The 20,060-nt window shown below is 38.5% G+C and overlaps 1 protein-coding gene and 1 long non-coding RNA gene across 3 annotated transcripts; both read left to right on the top strand.

The window, feature by feature from the left end:
* The first annotated feature begins 1,809 nt into the window (after nt 1-1,809).
* On the top strand, nt 1,810-2,916 carry LOC145069577 (uncharacterized). Of its 2 annotated transcripts, none has more exons than XR_013689565.1 (3): nt 1,810-1,974; nt 2,059-2,195; nt 2,386-2,916. It is a non-coding gene; the product is annotated as an uncharacterized LOC145069577 (long non-coding RNA). The 2 variants fall into 2 exon arrangements; XR_013689564.1 differs by having other exon boundaries at nt 2,333-2,916.
* Nucleotides 2,917-17,378: 14,462 nt separating this feature from the next.
* LOC145093124 (putative histone H2B.1) lies at nt 17,379-18,034 on the top strand. The gene has a single exon (XM_079031179.1). It carries the CDS (start codon nt 17,461-17,463, stop codon nt 17,905-17,907), a length of 447 nt encoding a protein of 148 aa, XP_078887305.1. The 5' UTR covers nt 17,379-17,460; the 3' UTR covers nt 17,908-18,034.
* Nucleotides 18,035-20,060: the final 2,026 nt, after the last annotated feature.

Here is a 20,060-nt window from a genome sequence, read left to right as displayed (position 1 = left end):
GTATTAGATATCGTTTGGTCAGTCATGTTAAATACCATCATAGTAGTACATATAAGGGTATTATTATCTTTTTATCATGTGTTTTGCTTTGAACCATGAGGTATGTGGACCTTTTTTGTGCATTGATCAACCACAATTCTCTTACCTTATAATCTCTTCTTCTTCTTATGTTCCATGTTTTCTTTAATGCTTTAATTCTCTTACCCTATAGTCTCTTCTTCTTATTCCATGTTTTCTTTAATGCTTCAATTCTCTTACCATGTAGTCTCTTCTTCTTATGTTCCATGTCAATGCTTCAACAATAGACTTTTGTAATTATATAGTTGAATCAATGATAAAAAAAAACAAGTTAGGAGAGCATTAAACCTAATAAGACATGGTTTTTGATGCTCTATTTATGTAAGCATTCACTCTTCCATCTTCTTTGTTGTAACATCCCATATTTTATGCTTTTAAATGCTCATATTTCAACACAAAGCATGACACGTAGGCGTGTTTTGCAAAAATAAGGTCCAAAATATCCATTATTAACTTTTTTTACATCATGGGTATTACAAAATTCATATCGACCAAACCATAGCAAGCAATTCAAAATTTACAGAGATCAAATATAACAATCCACAAAAGCTCCGCTTTATCTAACTTTAAGACGCTTCAAGCATTCCACATACAGTTGTATCTGACTAACATGACATTAAACAAAATACGTAATATGATATGTGCATATTTAACTATGTCTTACATGCATATTTCTAATACTTTTAGCTACAATTATGTTTATTTTTTAACAAAAGGTATTTATAATGTTTAAAATATGTTTTGTAGTAGTAAAGACTTGCTCGGGACAAAAAGGAAGCATACGAGGAGCTGGAAGCAGAAACGGGAGCTAAAACAAAGAAGAAGAAAGGAGGATTGAAGACCACGTACTGGTGATCTCCAACACGACGTGACGAATGGAAAGTCCGCGACCAATTGAATGACTTGAAGAATACGGGGTTAACTCAAAGACCACGTCATGGTGGCGGTCAACCACGACGTGGTGTACCGCTTTGACAATTATAAAATCTCGGACATTAGGTTGGTTTCAGAGAGTAGAGGCATGAGGGTTGCGACTATTAACGAAGAAAACCCCTTCCAAGAACCCTTGGAGGGCAGAATTCGACTAGAGATTACAGGATAAAGAGACTGGAGCTAGGATTCACACATATTCATTCAGTTTGCCTAGTTTAATGATGTTTAGCTTAGTTTTCCTTTTTTTTATATATGTTTTCCAACTGTAGTTATGGGATAAAAACTCTTGCTTTCGTTTAGATTAAATGAACACTTAAATATTGTGTGATAACGTGCCCTAGCAAGCACAAAAAGAGTCACGCCTGGTCACGATAGAACGCCTCAGGGCTTAGCGAGCCCGTCAGGACAGACCCAGCAGAGCTTAGCGCCCGCCAGCGCCCCTGAGAGCAGGGCGCTCTCGCAGAAAGGCCCGCGTCCGCTTAGGGAGTTTCCCGCTCCAAGATAAATGTTACGGTCAAGTGACAAAGCAGACGCTCAGGGTATTATTTCCATAACCAATCGCAGCGCTCTGACAGACAGAGGAACACGATCCTCCAATCAGTGCTACTAAGGGGATGTTTGTTTACCTCTTAATTGCAAAATTAAGAGGCAATGTCTTAAAAAAATCAGATTCATATTGTTTGTTTGTTTGCCTCTTGTATTTTACCTCTTAAAATTGTAAATACCTCTTAATTTTTCAGATATTAAACAACATCTGAATTTTAAAAAGAAAGACACGTTCCTATTGTGCCCTAGACATCGACCTGCACCAAAACACGCCTCCTCTTCTTCTTCTCCTCCCTCTGTGCGTCTTCTTCCCTTCACCCCTGATTTGCCGGCGAAGCTGCTCCCCGACGACGACGCCTGAAACGCCACCGTCGCCGCCGTCTGGAACGACAGTTCGTCCTCCGCCTCCGACAACAGGTTCGTTTCTTCCTTTTTTTTTCCCCAAACTCAATATTTGTTCTGTTTTTTATAAATGATTTGGTTTGAAATAAACGAAATCAGCTTTCTCTTCTTCATCCATAGAAAGAGGGGAATATTACTAATCATTTGTAAGCTTCGGCTACACCTCGACGCAACCTCTGACTACACGTCGGCGCAACCTTCGCCTGCAGCAGCTCTGCCTCCAGCTCCGGTTGCAGGTCCGCTTTTCGTTCTTCCTTTATGAACAATTCCTTTGATTTTAACCTGAGCTTTAACTTCCGATAATGGATTGATTGATTATGCAAGTTTTGTATTGATTAATATGGGGTGATTTTTGTATTGATTGATTATGCAGGTTTGATCCACTTATCACAAAAGAGTCTAATAATCGATTGGTTAACATTACAGATTCTGATAATCGACTGTCACAAAGACGCGAACTTGTTTTTCTTTGGCATGTATGCTTCTCGTAACATCACAGATTCACATATTGTGTCATTCTGATATAGATGTTTGTTTAGATGCTTTTATTTAATAAGTAATAACTTCAAAGTTTTTATATCCCAAATGCTTTTATTCTGTCATTTTGAACTTTTGATGCTGAAATCATATTTGTGTTTGATGTTCTAGTTGTTATCGTGAACCATGCATTACTTTTGCTGAATTGTGCATTTGTTTTGTTGAATTTTTTGTTAAAAATGTGCCTTTGATTTTATGGCAATCGAGGAGAACAATGGTCAAGAACAAGGGGGAGAGAATGATGGCCAAAACATACACGATATGGAATGGAGTTTAGAAGGCAACGAATACATGGATAATTTGCGTGACCGATTGCGAATCAATTGGGGTAAAATTAAATTTGTAGGATTTTATTTGGATTTTAGTATGATTTTGTGGATTTAAAAATATTTATGTTTGATTTGGATTTGTGTTTAATTTTGATTTATGCTAAATTTGGATTTTATATTGTGTTTATATTTTTTATATTTCAATAAGAAATTTATTAGGTTATTTTATAAACAAACACTTTGATTCAATAAAAAATAAAACAGAAGGGTAAAATGGTCATTTTAATAATTCAACACAGCAATTCAGAGGTCTCAACCAAACAACATGTTAAACATTCAGCTCTTAAAATTTCAGATCCTCTTAGAAATTCAGATCTCTTAAAAATTCAGATATTAAAAATTAAGATCCTACCAAACAGCCCCTAATCTTGTCGCCTCTGGTGATCCTGTCTCATACGGACGATCAGGAGCGCCTAATATAAAAGGCTACACGCATAGCCCCGACAGGTAAGCAATCTTTTCCAAATAACATACACCAAACCCTATAACACTCAATTGACTTGACCGTCGGAGCGTCTTTCTGGGAGCTACTCCCGGGAAACGACTGACGGCTTTATCTTCACTGTGACCTTGCAGGAGCAGCGAAGCAATCGTTGTCGGAGTTCGAGTAAACGGAGATCAAGGTCGCATCATTTGGCGACATTCGTTATGTGACGAAAAAGAAAACCAAAAGCACATCGTTCATCAGAAAAAATGGCATCTGGCAACACCAGAGGTACCGGTGGCCCAAACAATGGCAACCCAACACACCGGTTTTCTTGGCATCGCCGTTTCCAGCGAGTGCACTCCTCCTTCCGGCAATTTCCCATTACCAACAAGCTACGCCGAACAACCTCCATACCCAAAACCTGCCCACATCATCCAACCACCTGTTAACATTACCATTTCCTGCAAATAGGGACGAGCATCGGAACCAGGTACCCGCTTTTGGAACCGGGACCGCATCAGAACTGCCGGTTTTGGAATGGGAACCGCCTTAAGTGGTTCCGGTTCCGGTTCTCGTTTTTTCGGAACCGCTACCCGCTGGGTACCCGCCGGAACCGGTTTATATATATATATATATATATATATATATATATATGTGTGTGTGTGTGTGTGTGTTACTTTGACCGGTTTAGAATATATTGGTCCGACTTTGTCCGTCTTTGGTCCGAATTGATTTGATTTAGATTGAACTAAATTTTGGTTTTGTCGAAAAAAGTTAATAAAATTATTGCGACCGGGTTACCCGCTCCCGGAACCGGAATCTCCGGTTCCGAGACTGGTTCCAAACATTTAAGAACTGCCTAGAGCTGTTCCGGTTCCGGTTCTAACTTTCTAAGAACCGTCGGTTCCTGTTCCGGTTCTCGCCAAATGAGGCGGGTAACCGCCTACGCTCATCCCTACCTGCAACAAGCGTTCTATGGTGCAAACTCTAGTTATTATACATCTTACAATTGTTGGAATAGTGTATGAGGCTGCAACTATATTAGGCAAGTATTTGACCCGGTTGTGCATGGTCCTTTTGGGTTGCCTTCACCATAGCAACTTGACAAGATGATTTATAATGAGAGAAGAAATATTATTAATATATTATGAGAATAATATAAGGAATAATAATATTGTTATTTGAATAATATAAGTCATAAATTAATTAGGAATTAATTTGGTGACTTAAAGAGATTGATTGAATAAAAAGGCATAAATTGTCAATTGTGTGATAGTTGTACTTTAGGCTATAATCCTTCATGGATAAGGCGTGGACGGTTTTTGGGGTTTAGAAGGACCTAGAAATCGTCTAAGGCTTATCATAAGGAGGTTGGATTGCTTAGGGCCTAAGTTATCCAATTAGGGTTTAAGGGTGAAACCCTAGGAGCCTCACTAGTATAAATAGACCCTTGGGGTCAAGGAAATCGGTACTCTTGCCTTTGAAGAAACCCTAGCCAACTTCCTACCCTCTCCTCTCTCTCTCTCTAATCATCCTCTTGCTAAGTTGGTGTTTGTAAGCCATTAGAGGAGTGACATTTGTGACTCTAAGCTCCAAGGACAAGAAGATTCAAGCAAGAAACTTAAGGTAATCTTTCAGATCTGTTTTTCCTTGTGTTATTATACTAGATCTATCATCAAAGTCTTGAATACATTGCATGTTCAATTAGAGAAACCTAGATCCAAGCATTAGGGTTTGTATGTGCACATAGGAATGTTCTGATGGCTCAAACCCATTAGTGGTATCAGAGCCTTGATTGGTTTCTATTGAATTGATGCATTGGTTGCTTGATTGTTGATTGCAAAATTCGATTTTTGTCTTCTGCCTGATGAACTCGGCGAGTCCATTGTGGTACTCGGCGAGTTCGAGCGTCAAAAGGAGCTAAGTTCGGGATTTCTTGTTGTTTATCTTATGGAAACTTGCCTTTATCTTAATGGGTCAATATAAATCCGATTTTAACATATATTCGAGTATATCCTTGACCTAATTAAAGATATTTACCAATAAATTGAATAATAATTTCCTTATGTGATAATTGATTGATTATTTTAATTAAATTGGTAAATTGTTTTGCAAGAAATAATTAAATAAATCAAATATGGATAATTATGTGATTAAATGTTAATTTGGATTATTTGTTATTTGATCCCTTATGTTTTGAAAAGTTTAAAACTTGTCCTCAGGTTTTGAAATTTATGTTTTGTGATTAAAAGTTTAATTTAGACAATTTAAATTTCAAACCCTAGAATTTTACAAGCTTAAAATTCAACCCTATACTAATATAATATTACAACATTAATATATATATATATATATGTATATATATGTATAATTAAAATGTTAGTCTTACCGTTAGTAGGCCTCATTCACGAAGTCGGTCTATAAGGTGGGTATAAGGTTGTTGCCTATAAAATGATGCTTAATAGGTGTACACTCTCACCCACTGCTTGCTTGATCGGTGGATGGTCGTTAGCCGAACGGGTATGATAGGGCAACTCTATCTCCTCATTAAAAGTATAATATTAAATATAAAGTAACTACATTTTTTCAAATCCCAATCCTGGTTACTTTAGGAAAAGTGAATTGATGCAATCCCATGAAATTACACTTTGCACCCTTGCTAAGAAGTTAGTGAAGCGTGTGTGGTTTACCGGCACACTAATTGGTTATAAGCAAAGGTGGCAAAGGGTGATTCATTGTTTATCATAGTTCGATGGAGCGTGTGTGATTTACCGGCACATCGAATAGGTGATTGTTACATTGAAGGCACCGTGTAGATTTGCATGGTTATTCACACTCACTTTGTGATCCTCGGTATCCCAGTCACAAACGAGAGGGGCATATCGAGATTTAAACATGCCATTGAAAAGTTCAATGAATCTCATCAAAACCTAGGAATTCTCAATACATTTAGAACTTAAAGTTAGGTTTTCATGGTGGAGAATTAGTGAACCGTCATTCACTTACCTTCAAATTGTTTGCATGTTGGATTATGACATCCCTTTTCTAATATGTAGATAATGTTGTTGGATCCTAGCCCTAATTTTTCTCATTGGGTGATAATTAGGGATTTTAAATTCTAATCAATCTTTGTCCTTTCTAATTGTAGATGTCGAACGCAAACAACGTTGCTGCTAGCTCGTTCACATTGATGAGCCTTTGCCAAAAGGTGACTTTTGATGGAACAAACTTTAGCGAATGGATAAGATACATTCGCACGATTGCTCGCTACGAGGACAAGGAGTATGTCCTTGATGAGAAGCTCGAGAAGATCAACCCAGAAATCGCTACTCCGGCTGAAATGACTGCTTTTGAGACTCATGAACGTGATGCAACGAAGATTCATTGCATCATGATAGCCACAATGAACGCCAAATTCCAAAAGTCCTATGAGGACATGTATCCGTACGAAATGACCAAGACTTGTTGGAGAGATACCACCAAAACGCGAGGCAGGAACGTTACGAGATCTTCACTAACATGATATCCGCTAAAATGGGACATGGTGAATCTTTAACCATACACTTGCAAAAGATGAAAAGGTATGTCGATCGTCTTCGCAAGTTGAATGTCGGCTTTGGGGAAGACTTGGCTATCGACATGGTCCTTCACTCCTTGCCTCCGTGTTACAACCAATTTATAATGACCTACCACATGAACAAGGAATATGTCACCCTAAGTAAGCTCCAAGGTCTCCTTAGGGTTGCTGAGAGCAACCTCAAGGACAAGTCTGTTGCACCCACTCCCAATCCACCCGTTGCTCTTGTTTTGGCCATTGGGCAGGGAATAGGCAAGAAGAGGAAGGCTCCGTCCAAGAGCCACCGCAAGGGAAAGTACCGAGATGGTTCGTCTTCTAGTGGGACCAAAGTTGATCCTGCCAAGCCTAACCCTAACCCAAAGGAGGCAGAGTGCCACCATTGCCACAAAATAGGGCATTGGAAGAGAAGCTGCCCAGAATACCTGCAAGCCATCAGGGAAGGAAAGATCAAGCCATATTTCGCATGTGTATACACAATTAAATCTAATGATTCATCTCATGCTATTTCTTGGGTCCTCGATACCGGGTGTGGTTACCACATTTGTTCTGAATTGCAGGGACTAAGAATAAATAGGGATGTGGAGTGTGGAAGAATAAATCTAATCATGGGGAACAGAAGATCGTCGCCTGTGACCAAGATTGGAGTGTATTCTCTAGTGCTTAGTAATGGATTATGTTTAGATTTAAATAATTGTTGCTACTCGCCAGAAATGGCAAGAAACATCATTTCATTTCATGGTTTGTTTAGACAAGGATTTAGATTTTCTTTTAATAATGAGAATGGTTCAATTTATGCTTATCTAAATGGTGTCTTATATTTTGAAGGAATGCCATGTGATGGAATTTATGAAACTGTTATGATTGTAGATAACCTAGGAAATGATGTTTTATGCATGGATTCTTCCAACAGTATGGATAGAGCATCCTTGTGGCATTGTTGTTTTGGACATGTCAACAAGAAGCGCATGGCCCAACTCCAAAAGGATGGAGTGTTGGAGTCATTCGACCTTAGGGAAGATGACACATGCGAGTCTTGTTTACTTGGAAAGATGACCAAGTCACCCTTCACTAGTACATGTGAAAGGGGTGAGTGTTTATTGGACCTCATACATACCGATGTATGTGGACCCTTTAGATCAACCACAGAGGATGAGAACCGCTTCCATGTGACTTTTACCGATGGCTATAGTAGATATGAGTATATCTACTTAATCAAACAAAAAGTAAAAAACGTTTGAAAAGTTCAAAGAGTTCAAGAATGAAGTGGAGAATCAATTGGGCAGGAAAATCAAGATGCTTCGATCCGATCGAGGAGGAGAGTACCTAAGTCTTGAATTCCACGACTATCCAAAAGAGTGTGGAATAGTTTCACAATTGACGCCACCTAGGACACCGCAGTTGAATGGTGTGGCAGAAAGGCGTAATCGAACCTTGTTAGACATGGTCCGCTCTATGATGAGTCGTGCTTCACTACCTGTCTCATTCTAGGGGTATGTATGACATCCCCAAAATCTCGGCCAGAAAAGACCGATTTTCATTTATGCTTTTAAATATTTTCAGAGTAAATCCTTTTGATTTGAAAGAGTTGCGGAATTTGTTCCCAAAAACAAAACATGATAAAACATTGTTTACCGAAGCATTTCATAAAAGAAATGTATTTTCATTATAATCAAAACTCGGGGTGTCATGTTCCGATACAGACCAATAAGCATAAACGAATACATTACAAGTCATATAACAAATATAAACATATGCAGACTTGTAAACAAAACAACTTGATGGTTCATCCATCTCATGCCCTTCCGCCACTACCTGTAATACAATTTAAAACTGAGTGGGTCAGGCTTGGGAGCCTGGTGAGCATATAGGGTTTTCAACCCACAATAAATATCATATTTAATTTTCACCAACCAACAATAACCCAATTACCCATTCCCGTTATTCTCACTTTAATGTCCCTAAAACAACTAACATAAGGGACCTAGTCTAAGAATATTTCATCGGGGCGACAACACATGCTTCGGGGGTACCTCAGCAATATAAGTCAAATAAGGCAACCATGAGGGGGATGGAGTACAACGAATGAACACCCAAGTTCATTAACACCTACAGGTGGCGAACCTGCTAATGTTTCCACAAGACTGTCTAGAATAGCCAGTGGTCGTCATCTAAACTCCGCTAGATGACTCAATCAAACAACAACGAGGCCTCTCATCTGTTTATTACACACCAACTGTCTACCCATGTTCTACCCAACATATTAGTAGATAAAAATATACATTTGTATACATAGTTTAAAGAAAACCTGTATAGCATGTTTTAATCAACACATATATCACAAAACAGATGAGGCACACACACACATAACACATATCTCATAAAGAAATAAGCAGATCTATAAGATAGAAGAGAGTGAATACACATTCACACATAACACAACCAAATATATACACATAGCACGTATTTTTATATAAAATACTTCGTATTATTGTATTAGAAAGAAAATAACTACACACTCACTTGATCAGAAGATGATCCGACAGCACTACGGCTTATAGAAGTAGTATTCCTCAGCAGATCTGGAAGATCTCCTCGAAAATCGAACTTCTCGCGGGCAGAGCTTCGACTCGGGAACCGCACTTCTCGGGATCTTCGGGATCTCGGGACTTGCCTCGGGGCTAGAGTATGATACCGGGACTTCGGGATAGCTTCGGGGGTTTTTGCGCAGAGCTTCGACACGAAAATGAGAGGAAATTGGCAAAAGAACCCGGAACCCTCGCATCCTATTTATAGGAGGCTGGAAGCCTCAATTACGCGGGGCGTACAGCAGTACGCAGCGCGTACTGCTCCAAGTTTGTAAGCGCATGCGTCATCCGAAGCCACTTGCTGCGATGTCGACACCCTCGGAGTACGCGGGGCGTACTCGAGTACGCGGCGCGTACCTCGGATCAGATCAATGACTCGTTCGGATAATGCTTCCGAATTTTGATTTAAATATAAATACAAAATGATTAATAAACTTCGGAAATTCATAACTTCTTCATACGAACTCCGTTTTCGACGTTCTTTATATCCACGGAAAGGTGAGACCATGCTCTACGACTTTCGTTTAGACTCCGTTGGCTAATTTTGACTTTATTTTTATTAATTATTTTTAATAGGCCGGGACAGAAACTTTCGTTATAAATTCATAACTTCTTCGTTTGACGTCCGTTCTCGCCTAACTTTTTATCGTTTCGATACCAACAATGAGATCTTCGATTCTCATTTAGATTGCTTCGGCTAAAAACCCCTCGATCTCAAATCGAGTAAAACAGGCTGTATACCGCTAAGTCGGAACTTCGATAAATCATAACTTCCTCATACGAAGTCAGATTTGGGCGTTCTATATATATTCGGAAACCTCGTTTCAATTACTACAACATTAACCAAATATATTAAGTTTATTTTACACTTAAATTTTGACGCTTGTTTTTATTCTTAATTAATCAAACCACATAATTAAGCAATTAAGCACAAAACACATAATACTCAAATAATAAAATCTCATTATTTCAAAACGGGTTACAAAGGTTAACCTAGACTATTACATTGCTAAAAGTGGCAAGCCCGGAAACATAGGCGTTACAGTATGCCTTAGAGACTGCCGCCCATATCCTTAACCGAGTCCCTACTAAGAAGGTTGCCAAAACACCTCACGAGATGTGGACATGGAAAGCTCCCTCGTTAGCACATATCAAGGTTTGGGGTTGCGAGGCTTTCGTAAGACGAGATACTCACGACAAGCTCGAACCTCGTAGTGAGCGATGTATTTTCATCGGCTACCCGCAGAAATCCTTTGGATATCTCTTCTATTGACCGAAGGACAATGTTGTCTTCGTTATGAGGAGAGGAGTTTTACGAGAGCGAGAACTCATAAGCCAAGGAGACAGTGGGAGGCAAATCAAGCTTGAAGAGATTCAAGAATCGATTGATAAAGGAACCTCTACCGCTGGCGCTCAACCCGAGGAGGAAACTCTGGTTGAGCCGGTTGACGAATCCTTACCTCTTAGACGTTTCGAAAGAGTTAGAGTTCAACCCCAGTTTTATGGTTTTCATATTACTACCGAATGGGACACGTATATTAGTGATGGTACACTAATAAATCTAGATGAACCTAATAGCTATAAGGAAGCCATGGCAGGCCCGAAGTCTGCGAAATGGAAAGAGGCAATGGACAGCGAGATCCAATCCATGTATGACAACCAAGTTTGGAATTTGGTTGATAATGTGCTCGGACATAAGACTGTTGGGTGGAAATGGATCTTCAAGAAGAAGACCGACGTGGGTGGAAACGTACATACATATAAGGCACGATTGGTTGCGAAGGGCTTTACTCAAACTCCCGGAGTTGACTATGATGAGACATTCTCACCAGTTGTGAAGATAAAGTCTATTAGAGTGATTCTAGCTATTGCCGCATTTCATGATTATGAGATTTGGCAAATGGATGTCAAGAGCGCTTTCCTTAATGGAAAGTTGGTTGATGATGTTTACATGGCTCAGCCAGAGGGTTTTGTTGATCCGAAGCATCCAAATAGAGTGTGTAAGCTTGAGAAGTCCATTTATGGACTTAAGCAAGTGTCTCGCAGATGGAATCTTTGCTTCGATGAGAAAGTCAAAGAGTTTGGATTTGTACGAAGCGAAGATGAACCGTGTGTATATGTCAAAGCCAGTGGGAGTATAATAAGCTTCCTCGTTTTGTATGTCGCTGACATACTACTCATAGGAAACGACGTCCCGACACTGCAGGAGGTTAAGTCCTGGCTCGGGAAGTGCTTCGCTATGAAGGACCTCGGAGAAGCTTCCTATATTTTGGGAATAAGGATAGTGAGAGAAAGAAGTAAGAGACTAATAGGACTTAGTCAGACCACTTACTTAGATAAAGTACTAAAACGTTTTAGTATGGAAAATTCGAAGAAGGGAGAATTACCAATACAAAGTAATGCCAAGTTGAGTAAGACTCAAAGTCCGAGTACCGAAGCTGAAATAGCAGAGATGAGCCGAGTACCATACGTTTCCGTAGTTGGCTCAATCATGTATGATATGACTTGTACTCGCCCTGATGTAGCCTTTGATTTGAGCATGGTTAGTAGATATCAAGGGAACCCTGGCAGAGCCCATTGGATTGCGGTCAAGAATATCCTTAAGTACCTTCGGAGGACCAAGGAATGTTTTTTAGTCCTCGGGGGGAGTGATGACTTGAAGGTGCGAGGGTATAGTGACGCCAGTTTTCAGACTGACAGGGACAACTACCGTTCCCAGTCGGGCTGGGTCTTTACCCTTAATGGAGGAGCAGTAACTTGGAAAAGTTCCAAGCAGGAAACCGTAGCTGATTCAACGTGCGAATCAGAGTACATTGCAGCGAGCAAAGCGTCAAAGGAGGCAATATGGTTGAAGAACTTCATTGGTGATCTTGGAGTTGTGCCTGCCATAAAGGAGCCTATGGAAATTTTCTGTGATAATGAAGGAGCGGTTGCCTTGACCAAGGAACCAAGGGATCATGGTAGATCTCGTCATATCGACAGAAAGTATCACTTTATTAGACATCGTGTAAAGGAATGACAACTCGTGGTTAAGAGGATATCATCAGAAGATAACCCAACAAATCCGCTTACGAAGGGACTGAGTAGGGTTAAGCATTTGCAGCATGCTAGGAGTATTGGACTGAGAGATGATATTAGATTAGATTATATAGTTTTATAATCCTGTAATAGATAAATGTAATTAACACTTGATGATTAAATAAAGAAGTATTATTTATAAGTAAAGCTACTGTCTTATGTTAATTGTTTAACTATTGTTTCACTTTGCATGTTTTGACTTCCAAAATAATTGAGTTTATTTAGAATAATCGAATTATTCAAACAGTCCACAATCGTTCATATTTTGGAAGTAGGTATGAATGAAGATTGTCATGAATTGGTGTGTAGATTGTCTAAATGGTATTAGACATAGCAAAAGTTTGTTGCAATGTTCATGAGTGCTTATGAACTAGTTTTGAGCATTGGAACAAACCCGCGCTTGCTGCAATCGCCTTATGGAATCTGACGAAAAGGTTGATCGCAAGACGATAATATCATATGGTCTTAAAACCTAGATATATGGTTTGTTATTTGTTAATTGGTTGTACATTGATAATGCGAACCCGCATCAGTAAATTGATGTTATAAAACACATTGTTGTGTATAATTGATTAATGAATAAGTAAATGCATATAAGTCGAAGTTTATCTGTTGCTTTTATCCTAAGAGGGTAAAAGCGATATCTCGGCCGCTCGATGATTTGATTTGACTTATGTGTCGGGCCCGGTCAGAACTGAATTGATGTGTTCGATTAAGTTCTATGTCAAATAAATCTGAGATCGAGAAACCAACTGCTGGACAAATTGGTTCCATAGAATTGTCCACATGATATCTAAAAAGAGGATTGGACGATCCCTTATCTAAAGGACAAGATTGATAAGATCAGAGTTTGACAGCGTCTTTAAGAGCTACGATTGCTAATCAGATTATGCTTGTGTATATAGCTACTAGACTTATCCAAGTGGGAGACTGTTGGAATAGTATCTAAGGCTGCAACTATATTAGGCAAGTATTTTGACCCGGTTGTGCATGTTCCTTTTGGGTTGCCTTCACCATAGCAACTTGACAAGATGATTTATAATGAGAGAAGAAATATTATTAATATATTATGAGAATAATATAAGGAATAATAATATTGTTATTTGATTAATATAAGTCATAAATTAATTAGGAATTAATTTAGTGGCTTAAAGAGATTAATTGAATAAAAGGGCATAAATTGTCAATTGTGTGATAGTTGTACTTTAGGCTATAATCCTTCATAGATAAGGGGTGGACGGTTTTTGGGGTTTAGAAGGACCTAGAAATCGTCCAAGGCTTATCATAAGGATATTGGATTGCTTAGGGCCTAAGTTATCCAATTAGGGTTTAAGGGTGAAACCCTAGGAGCCTCACTAGTATAAATAGACCCTTGGGGTCAAGGAAATCGGTACTCTTGCCTTTGAAGAAACCCTGGCCGACTTCCTGCCCTCTCCTCTCTCTCTCTCTCTCTCTAATCATCCTCTTGCTAAGTTGGTGTTTGTAAGCCATTAGAGGAGTGGCATTTGTGACTCTAAGCTCCAAGGACAAGAAGATTCAAGTAAGAAACTTAAGGTAATCTTTCATATCTGTTTTTCCTTGTGTTATTATACTAGATCTACCATCAAAGTCTTGGATACATTGCATGTTCAATTAGAGAAACCTAGATCCAAGCATTAGGGTTTGTATGTGCACATAGGAATGTTCTTATGGCTCAAACCCATCAATAATAACTCAATTGTGCAACTGCATACCGTAGCCCAACAATACAATTTACAAGGCATGCTACCTATTCCAAACCAAGATTGTTTATCGCGCATCGTGACATCTCTGTTCGCCAAAGAACTGCTAGACTACAAGATTCCAAACACATCTAAACTCCCCAGTCTTAAAACCTACAATTGACGATGACGTCACTTAAGTTGGACGAACGATTTTGGTGCATATACTTTCCGACAACTCTGGACGGCAATGTCGGAACGTGGTTCAAAACGCTCCGACCATAAAGCATATACAACTTTGGGCAACTTAAATACCTATTCCTCACAAACTTCATGCAACTACATAGGTATAGAGGCGACTCACACTCCATTATCGGCTGCAAACAAAAAGAAAGGGAAACGGTAAGAGAATATTTCACGAGGTTCACAAACGCCATGTTGGATATCCGAGGGCACAAAGAAGGCTTAATAGCAGGAGCCTTCACATGGGGACTCTTATCGGGCCCTCTATCCCAAAAGCTTATGGGTAAGAAACTGCATACACGGGCCGAACTGAAAGAAAAGGTAGAACGATATTTGAGACAATAGGAAAGGGAAGCAACGAAACAAGCATGCCTGAACGCCATGACCACCCCCACAAAAGCGCCACAGTCCGCCTCATGCAAAGGCGCAAGGCGGGAACAAACATTTTGGACGAGGAAAACGCTTGCAGGGGCGTTTCAGGCCATTCACTAGGGATGACACGTGGGGTCGACGACCGTACATCTATGTGGTCGCGACAAGCAACAGCCAACAAAAGTAACGAAGGGACGGTTCTACGAATACCACAGGAGAAAAACGCATGACACCGCCAACTGTTCGGTGTTGAAAAGAGAAACGGAGGAAAAGCAGTTAAAGGGAAACCTCATTGAGGTATCACGGAGCCTTTGTGCCAATTTGACGTTGAAAACACTAAGGATGCAACAAAAGAGCATGCCCAACCCAAGGAAATCCTCATTATACGAGCTAAGCAGGAGCGACAAGACGAGCAGGACGGCCTGACAATACTCACCACGACAATGCAAGGGCACATTTTCAACGAGAGACCCTCAACCCAAAGGCTGGAAGGGAGACAACTCGCTCATAATCCAAGGGTACATTAGGAACGTAACAATCCACAAGGTGTACATCGGCACATGCAGCTTGGCGGACATCATCTATGAACAATGCTTCCGTCTCCTCCCCGACAGATGGAAGGAGAATCTCAAGCCCGCCATAGGGAGGCTCGTGGGTTTTATAGGGCATAACTTGTGGCCCATAGGCACAATTAAACTGTCTATCACGTTGACCAGCCATGACAAGCAACGAAGGAAGACGACTCAAATTGACTTCGTAGTAATACGACACATGGCAGAGCACAACATCATTATGGGGAGGACAACTCTACTCAAGCATGAAGCAATTCCGTCAACAATGCACGAGATCATGAAACTCAACACCACCGAAGGGCCAGACACAGTCCTCGTGCCCACCAAAGGAACTGCAATGCTTCGACGTCATGCGTCCGACAGAAATAGCACAATGAAGTAGTTGGCCAAACACGTAGGAAATATCATAATTGGCCTCATCATAACTATTTTTTTACAAACCACATAGAACAATCATGCAACTTTTTCCATAAGATAAACCCATGAGTTTTTATATTGTTTATAAATTATAAATGAACAACAAAAAAAATATTGATTATGTAATTATTGTTTTTAAATTGAATAACAATAAAACATAAATAAATAACAAGGGGCAAATTAAAAGATAATTGGGTAAATTACACGAACGGTCCATGCGTTTTTGGATTGTTTGTACACTTGGTCTATACAAAGAATTTTTTTAACTCGGACCATCCCTAAGGTTTGTTTTCGTTAATGTTTTGGTCCCTAAGCGATATAAAACGACTAAGTTACCCTTACTATTTTTCTTTTTTCGTTTTTAATATTCTAAATTTATTAAGAAAATAATAAAATATATGGATCCTTACCACCCCATGTCCCTTTTCCCTTCCCTGCCATCTTTACCAATATAATCGCCACAATCTTCGGCAAATAACACATACCACCATCTCCGGTCAATAACTTCGGCAATTAGAAAAAACCCTATACCCACCAGAAAATACCCACCACCTCCGACCACTACAAAAGGAATCCCAAAAAAATACGTAAAGAAAAAAAAACACATTGTTCCACCTATTGTCGAAGATACCTGTGTTTTTCCCACCCATCGCCGAAGATACCGAATTCTTTTCCACTATTACCGGAGATCGAGAAACACCAACTTAAGAGGTGTTTTATCCATCGGCGGAGATCTGAAGCCTGTTTTTTTTTTTTTTTTTTTTTTTCTAACACATACTAGACGAGAGATAAGGGAGTCCCGAAACCTTCAATTTTTTCCCGATGGATATCTAAAAGCTTTGTTTCTTCTGATGGAGATTTGAAGAGGGAGATTTAAACCTGCATTTTCGGGTGGCGATCAGAAGAGGGAGTCTGATGCCTGCCTTTTTGTTCGGTGGGAGAGGAGATGTAGAGGTTGCCGAAGGAGGAGTTATGGAGGTTGTTGGCAACTTGGTCTAAGAATTTTACGAGTTTTCTTTAATTAGAGATGAGAGATGAAGAGAAAAAGATACACACACGAGTGATGTGGGGAACGAGATGGAGATAGGCGATGGTGAGGCATTTTCCGGTGATCACATTTTCCGAGAACAAGAGGGAGGTTAGCCGATGATGAGAGAGTTTGATGAAAATGAGGTGAGGGTACTGATTTTGGGTGCATGAGATAAGGGGTTGGGTGGGACCACATATTTTCTTTAATAGTTTCAATAATAAAAATTAAAAAAAAAATCATTAAGGGTAATAGGGTCATTTCAAATCAATTAAGGACAAAAACCATAATGAAAACAAACTTCAGGGATGATCCGATTTAAAAATTCTTTATAAGGACCAAGCATGCAGAAAACACGAAACCACATGGACCATTGGTGTAATTTATCCAAGATACTTTTATAATGTCGATCCGTGTCAAACTAACATAACCTTCAATAGATCCTCTCCGTTGAAGCATTCACTATAAATCAACGGTCACTATACACCATCCGAGACAACAAAAATCAACCAATCAGATAACGTCTCTCAATCCGTATATAAACAAATCCCCCTCCTCCTCATTTCACAACCCACAAGAATTCATTCCCTCACAAACACAACACTCTCTCTCTTATTTCGAAACACAAATTACTACAATGGCGCCAAAGGCAGAGAAGAAACCAGCAGAGAAGAAGCCTGTAGAGGAGAAGAAAACCGTCGTGGCTGAAAAAACCCCGGCCGAGAAAAAACCCAAGGCCGGGAAGAAGCTTCCTAAGGAAGCCGGCGCCGGCGCCACCGACAAGAAAAAGAAGAGAAGCAAGAAGAATGTGGAGACATACAAGATCTACATCTTCAAGGTTTTGAAGCAGGTTCATCCTGATATCGGCATCTCAAGCAAGGCCATGGGGATTATGAACTCGTTCATCAACGACATCTTTGAGAAGCTTGCTCAAGAATCCTCGAAACTTGCGAGGTACAACAAGAAGCCGACGATCACCTCCAGGGAAATTCAGACGGCGGTGAGGTTGGTTTTGCCCGGAGAATTGGCAAAGCATGCTGTTTCAGAGGGGACGAAAGCTGTCACCAAATTTACCAGTTCTTAGATTAATGTATATAAGAATTGACTAACAAATTACGCAACTTTGTTGAGTAAGATCATGTTTGGTTGTTAGCGTAGAAATTGTAATATCTTTATTGAAAGTTAAAACATGGGTTTAATCAGATTTCTTATATTGCATTATTGTAATCTTATATGTCTTGCTTGTTGATGGTATCTACAAGGTGCTTAATGATGCCTCCTTCCTACATATTTGATTCCTTTGACTTTTTTTCTAAAAGAAAAATGCTCTGTTACTGCAAACGCAATATTTAAGTCTTGCTTTAATAATGCAATTGGTTAAAGGGTATCCATTGCCACGCATATTAGTCTTTTTTGCATAAAATATGTCGAAAGTTTATGCAAATAATATCTGGCCTTACAATTGGGACTTTATTGCAGTATAGTATTTGCATATTATGAATGAACTACTATTTCAATTTTGTATTTTTTGCAATTGTAAGGAAGTCAATATATATGTTCTTATCTCTTGTATTGTACATGGCTCCGGTTTTTTGTGAATGTGTATCCGGATTCTTTTTACGAAACTTGCTTTTTAATAAACCTTGAAGTCTGCAATTAATCTTTTGGAAATTGATCTCTTTTCCATGCGAGGATAATGAATTCTAAAATGTTTGAAAAACATTGATCCAAAAAAAGATAACGAATTATTGTTTTTTATATTGAAAATAACAATGTTGTCAAGATCGGGATCTTATGTATAATTGTTTTTGGGTTTGAAGGAACGAGATCGGGATCCTAAGATCTCACAAAATAAAACATAATTTTAATTTATAATTTGTAAACATGATAAATATTTCAAACATTTAATTTTCATTCAAAAATTATAAAAAACTTCAAAATATTAGTTATAACTAACAACACAAAATTATAAATGATAAATTGGTAAAAGGTAGAAGACATAAAGTGGTAAAAATAATTTTCATTTGCAAAAAAATAAATAAATAAATAAATAAAATCGAAGGAAGATAGGATCAGATCGGATCTCGATCCTACGATCCTATCTGCGATCTTACCCCAAATACGATCCTTTTACGATCCAAGTTGTTTTTCATACCTAGGATCATACGAACCTAAGATCGCGATTTTAACAACCATGAAAAATACCAATGAAACCGGTTATTCCAGATAATAGAGATATTTTAAAAAGAAAACATTTATTCGATATATTAAGGTGACTTTCTTCTTTTAGTTTAAAGTGGTTTTTAAACATTTTAGAAAATTCATTATCATATGACCTCATTATATATATATATATATATATATATATATATATATATATATATATATATATATATATATATATATATATATATATATATATATATATATATATAGGGTTAGGTTATTTTGTTTTCATTATCTATTGTGTGCCCGTATGACTGATTCTGGACCAATCATTTTAGTTATTTTAAGAAAGTAATTAATGCATATTACATGTTGAAGATATAATAGGTATTAATTACATCTTCAACATTTAATATGCATTAATTACTTTCTTAAAATAACTAAAATGATTGTTCCAGAATCAATCATACGGGCACACAATAGATAGTGAAAACATTTGAACCTAACTCTCTCTCTCTCTCTCTCTCTCTCTATATATATATATATATATATATATATATATATATATATATATATATATATATATATATATATACTTAATTGTGGGGAGCCTACAATATCTTTTTGCCTTTTCATTCTTTTGCCACCAAACTTTTCTGTTTTTAGACTTTTGCCACTCTAGTTTCACTCTGTGCCTCTTATCACTTCTTCTTCACCGCCTTTGACTACTGCCACTTATTTTTTTTCTCTTCGTCTCTGGATCGTTCTTTCTGATTTCAAATAACCTATTTCATTTTCTTGTCTGGGTTGTGTTTCCAGTCTGTTCTCTTTCTATGTTTTCTGGTTACTTCGACACTCCTCCAAACCACTGCCTTTATCGATTATATCATTCCTCTCTACTCTCCATTCATCGGTTCTCCTTCTAATTAGCATAGGAACACATCAGTGTTCATCGATTTCTATCGGTTCTCGCGATTATTTGAGTGTTCATAATAGATTTCTAAGGTTTTCATGATTGCGATGCAGACTCTTTTTCCAGGTTGGTATGTTCTTCTTCATTTATTTTGATTA

This window comes from Lactuca serriola, chromosome 1 (genome assembly GCF_051521515.1).
Source record: "Lactuca serriola cultivar US96UC23 chromosome 1, Lser_US96UC23_V15, whole genome shotgun sequence".
Lineage (NCBI taxonomy): Eukaryota > Viridiplantae > Streptophyta > Magnoliopsida > Asterales > Asteraceae > Lactuca > Lactuca serriola.
The sequence above is the reverse complement of the archived record's forward strand: the minus strand, read 5'-3'. Positions and strand labels throughout refer to the sequence as shown.

Excerpts from the sequence above, each read along its gene's own strand:
- LOC145093124 (XM_079031179.1), top strand. The coding sequence starts at position 17,461 with ATGGCGCCAAAGGCAGAGAAGAAACCAGCAGAGAAGAAGCCTGTAGAG.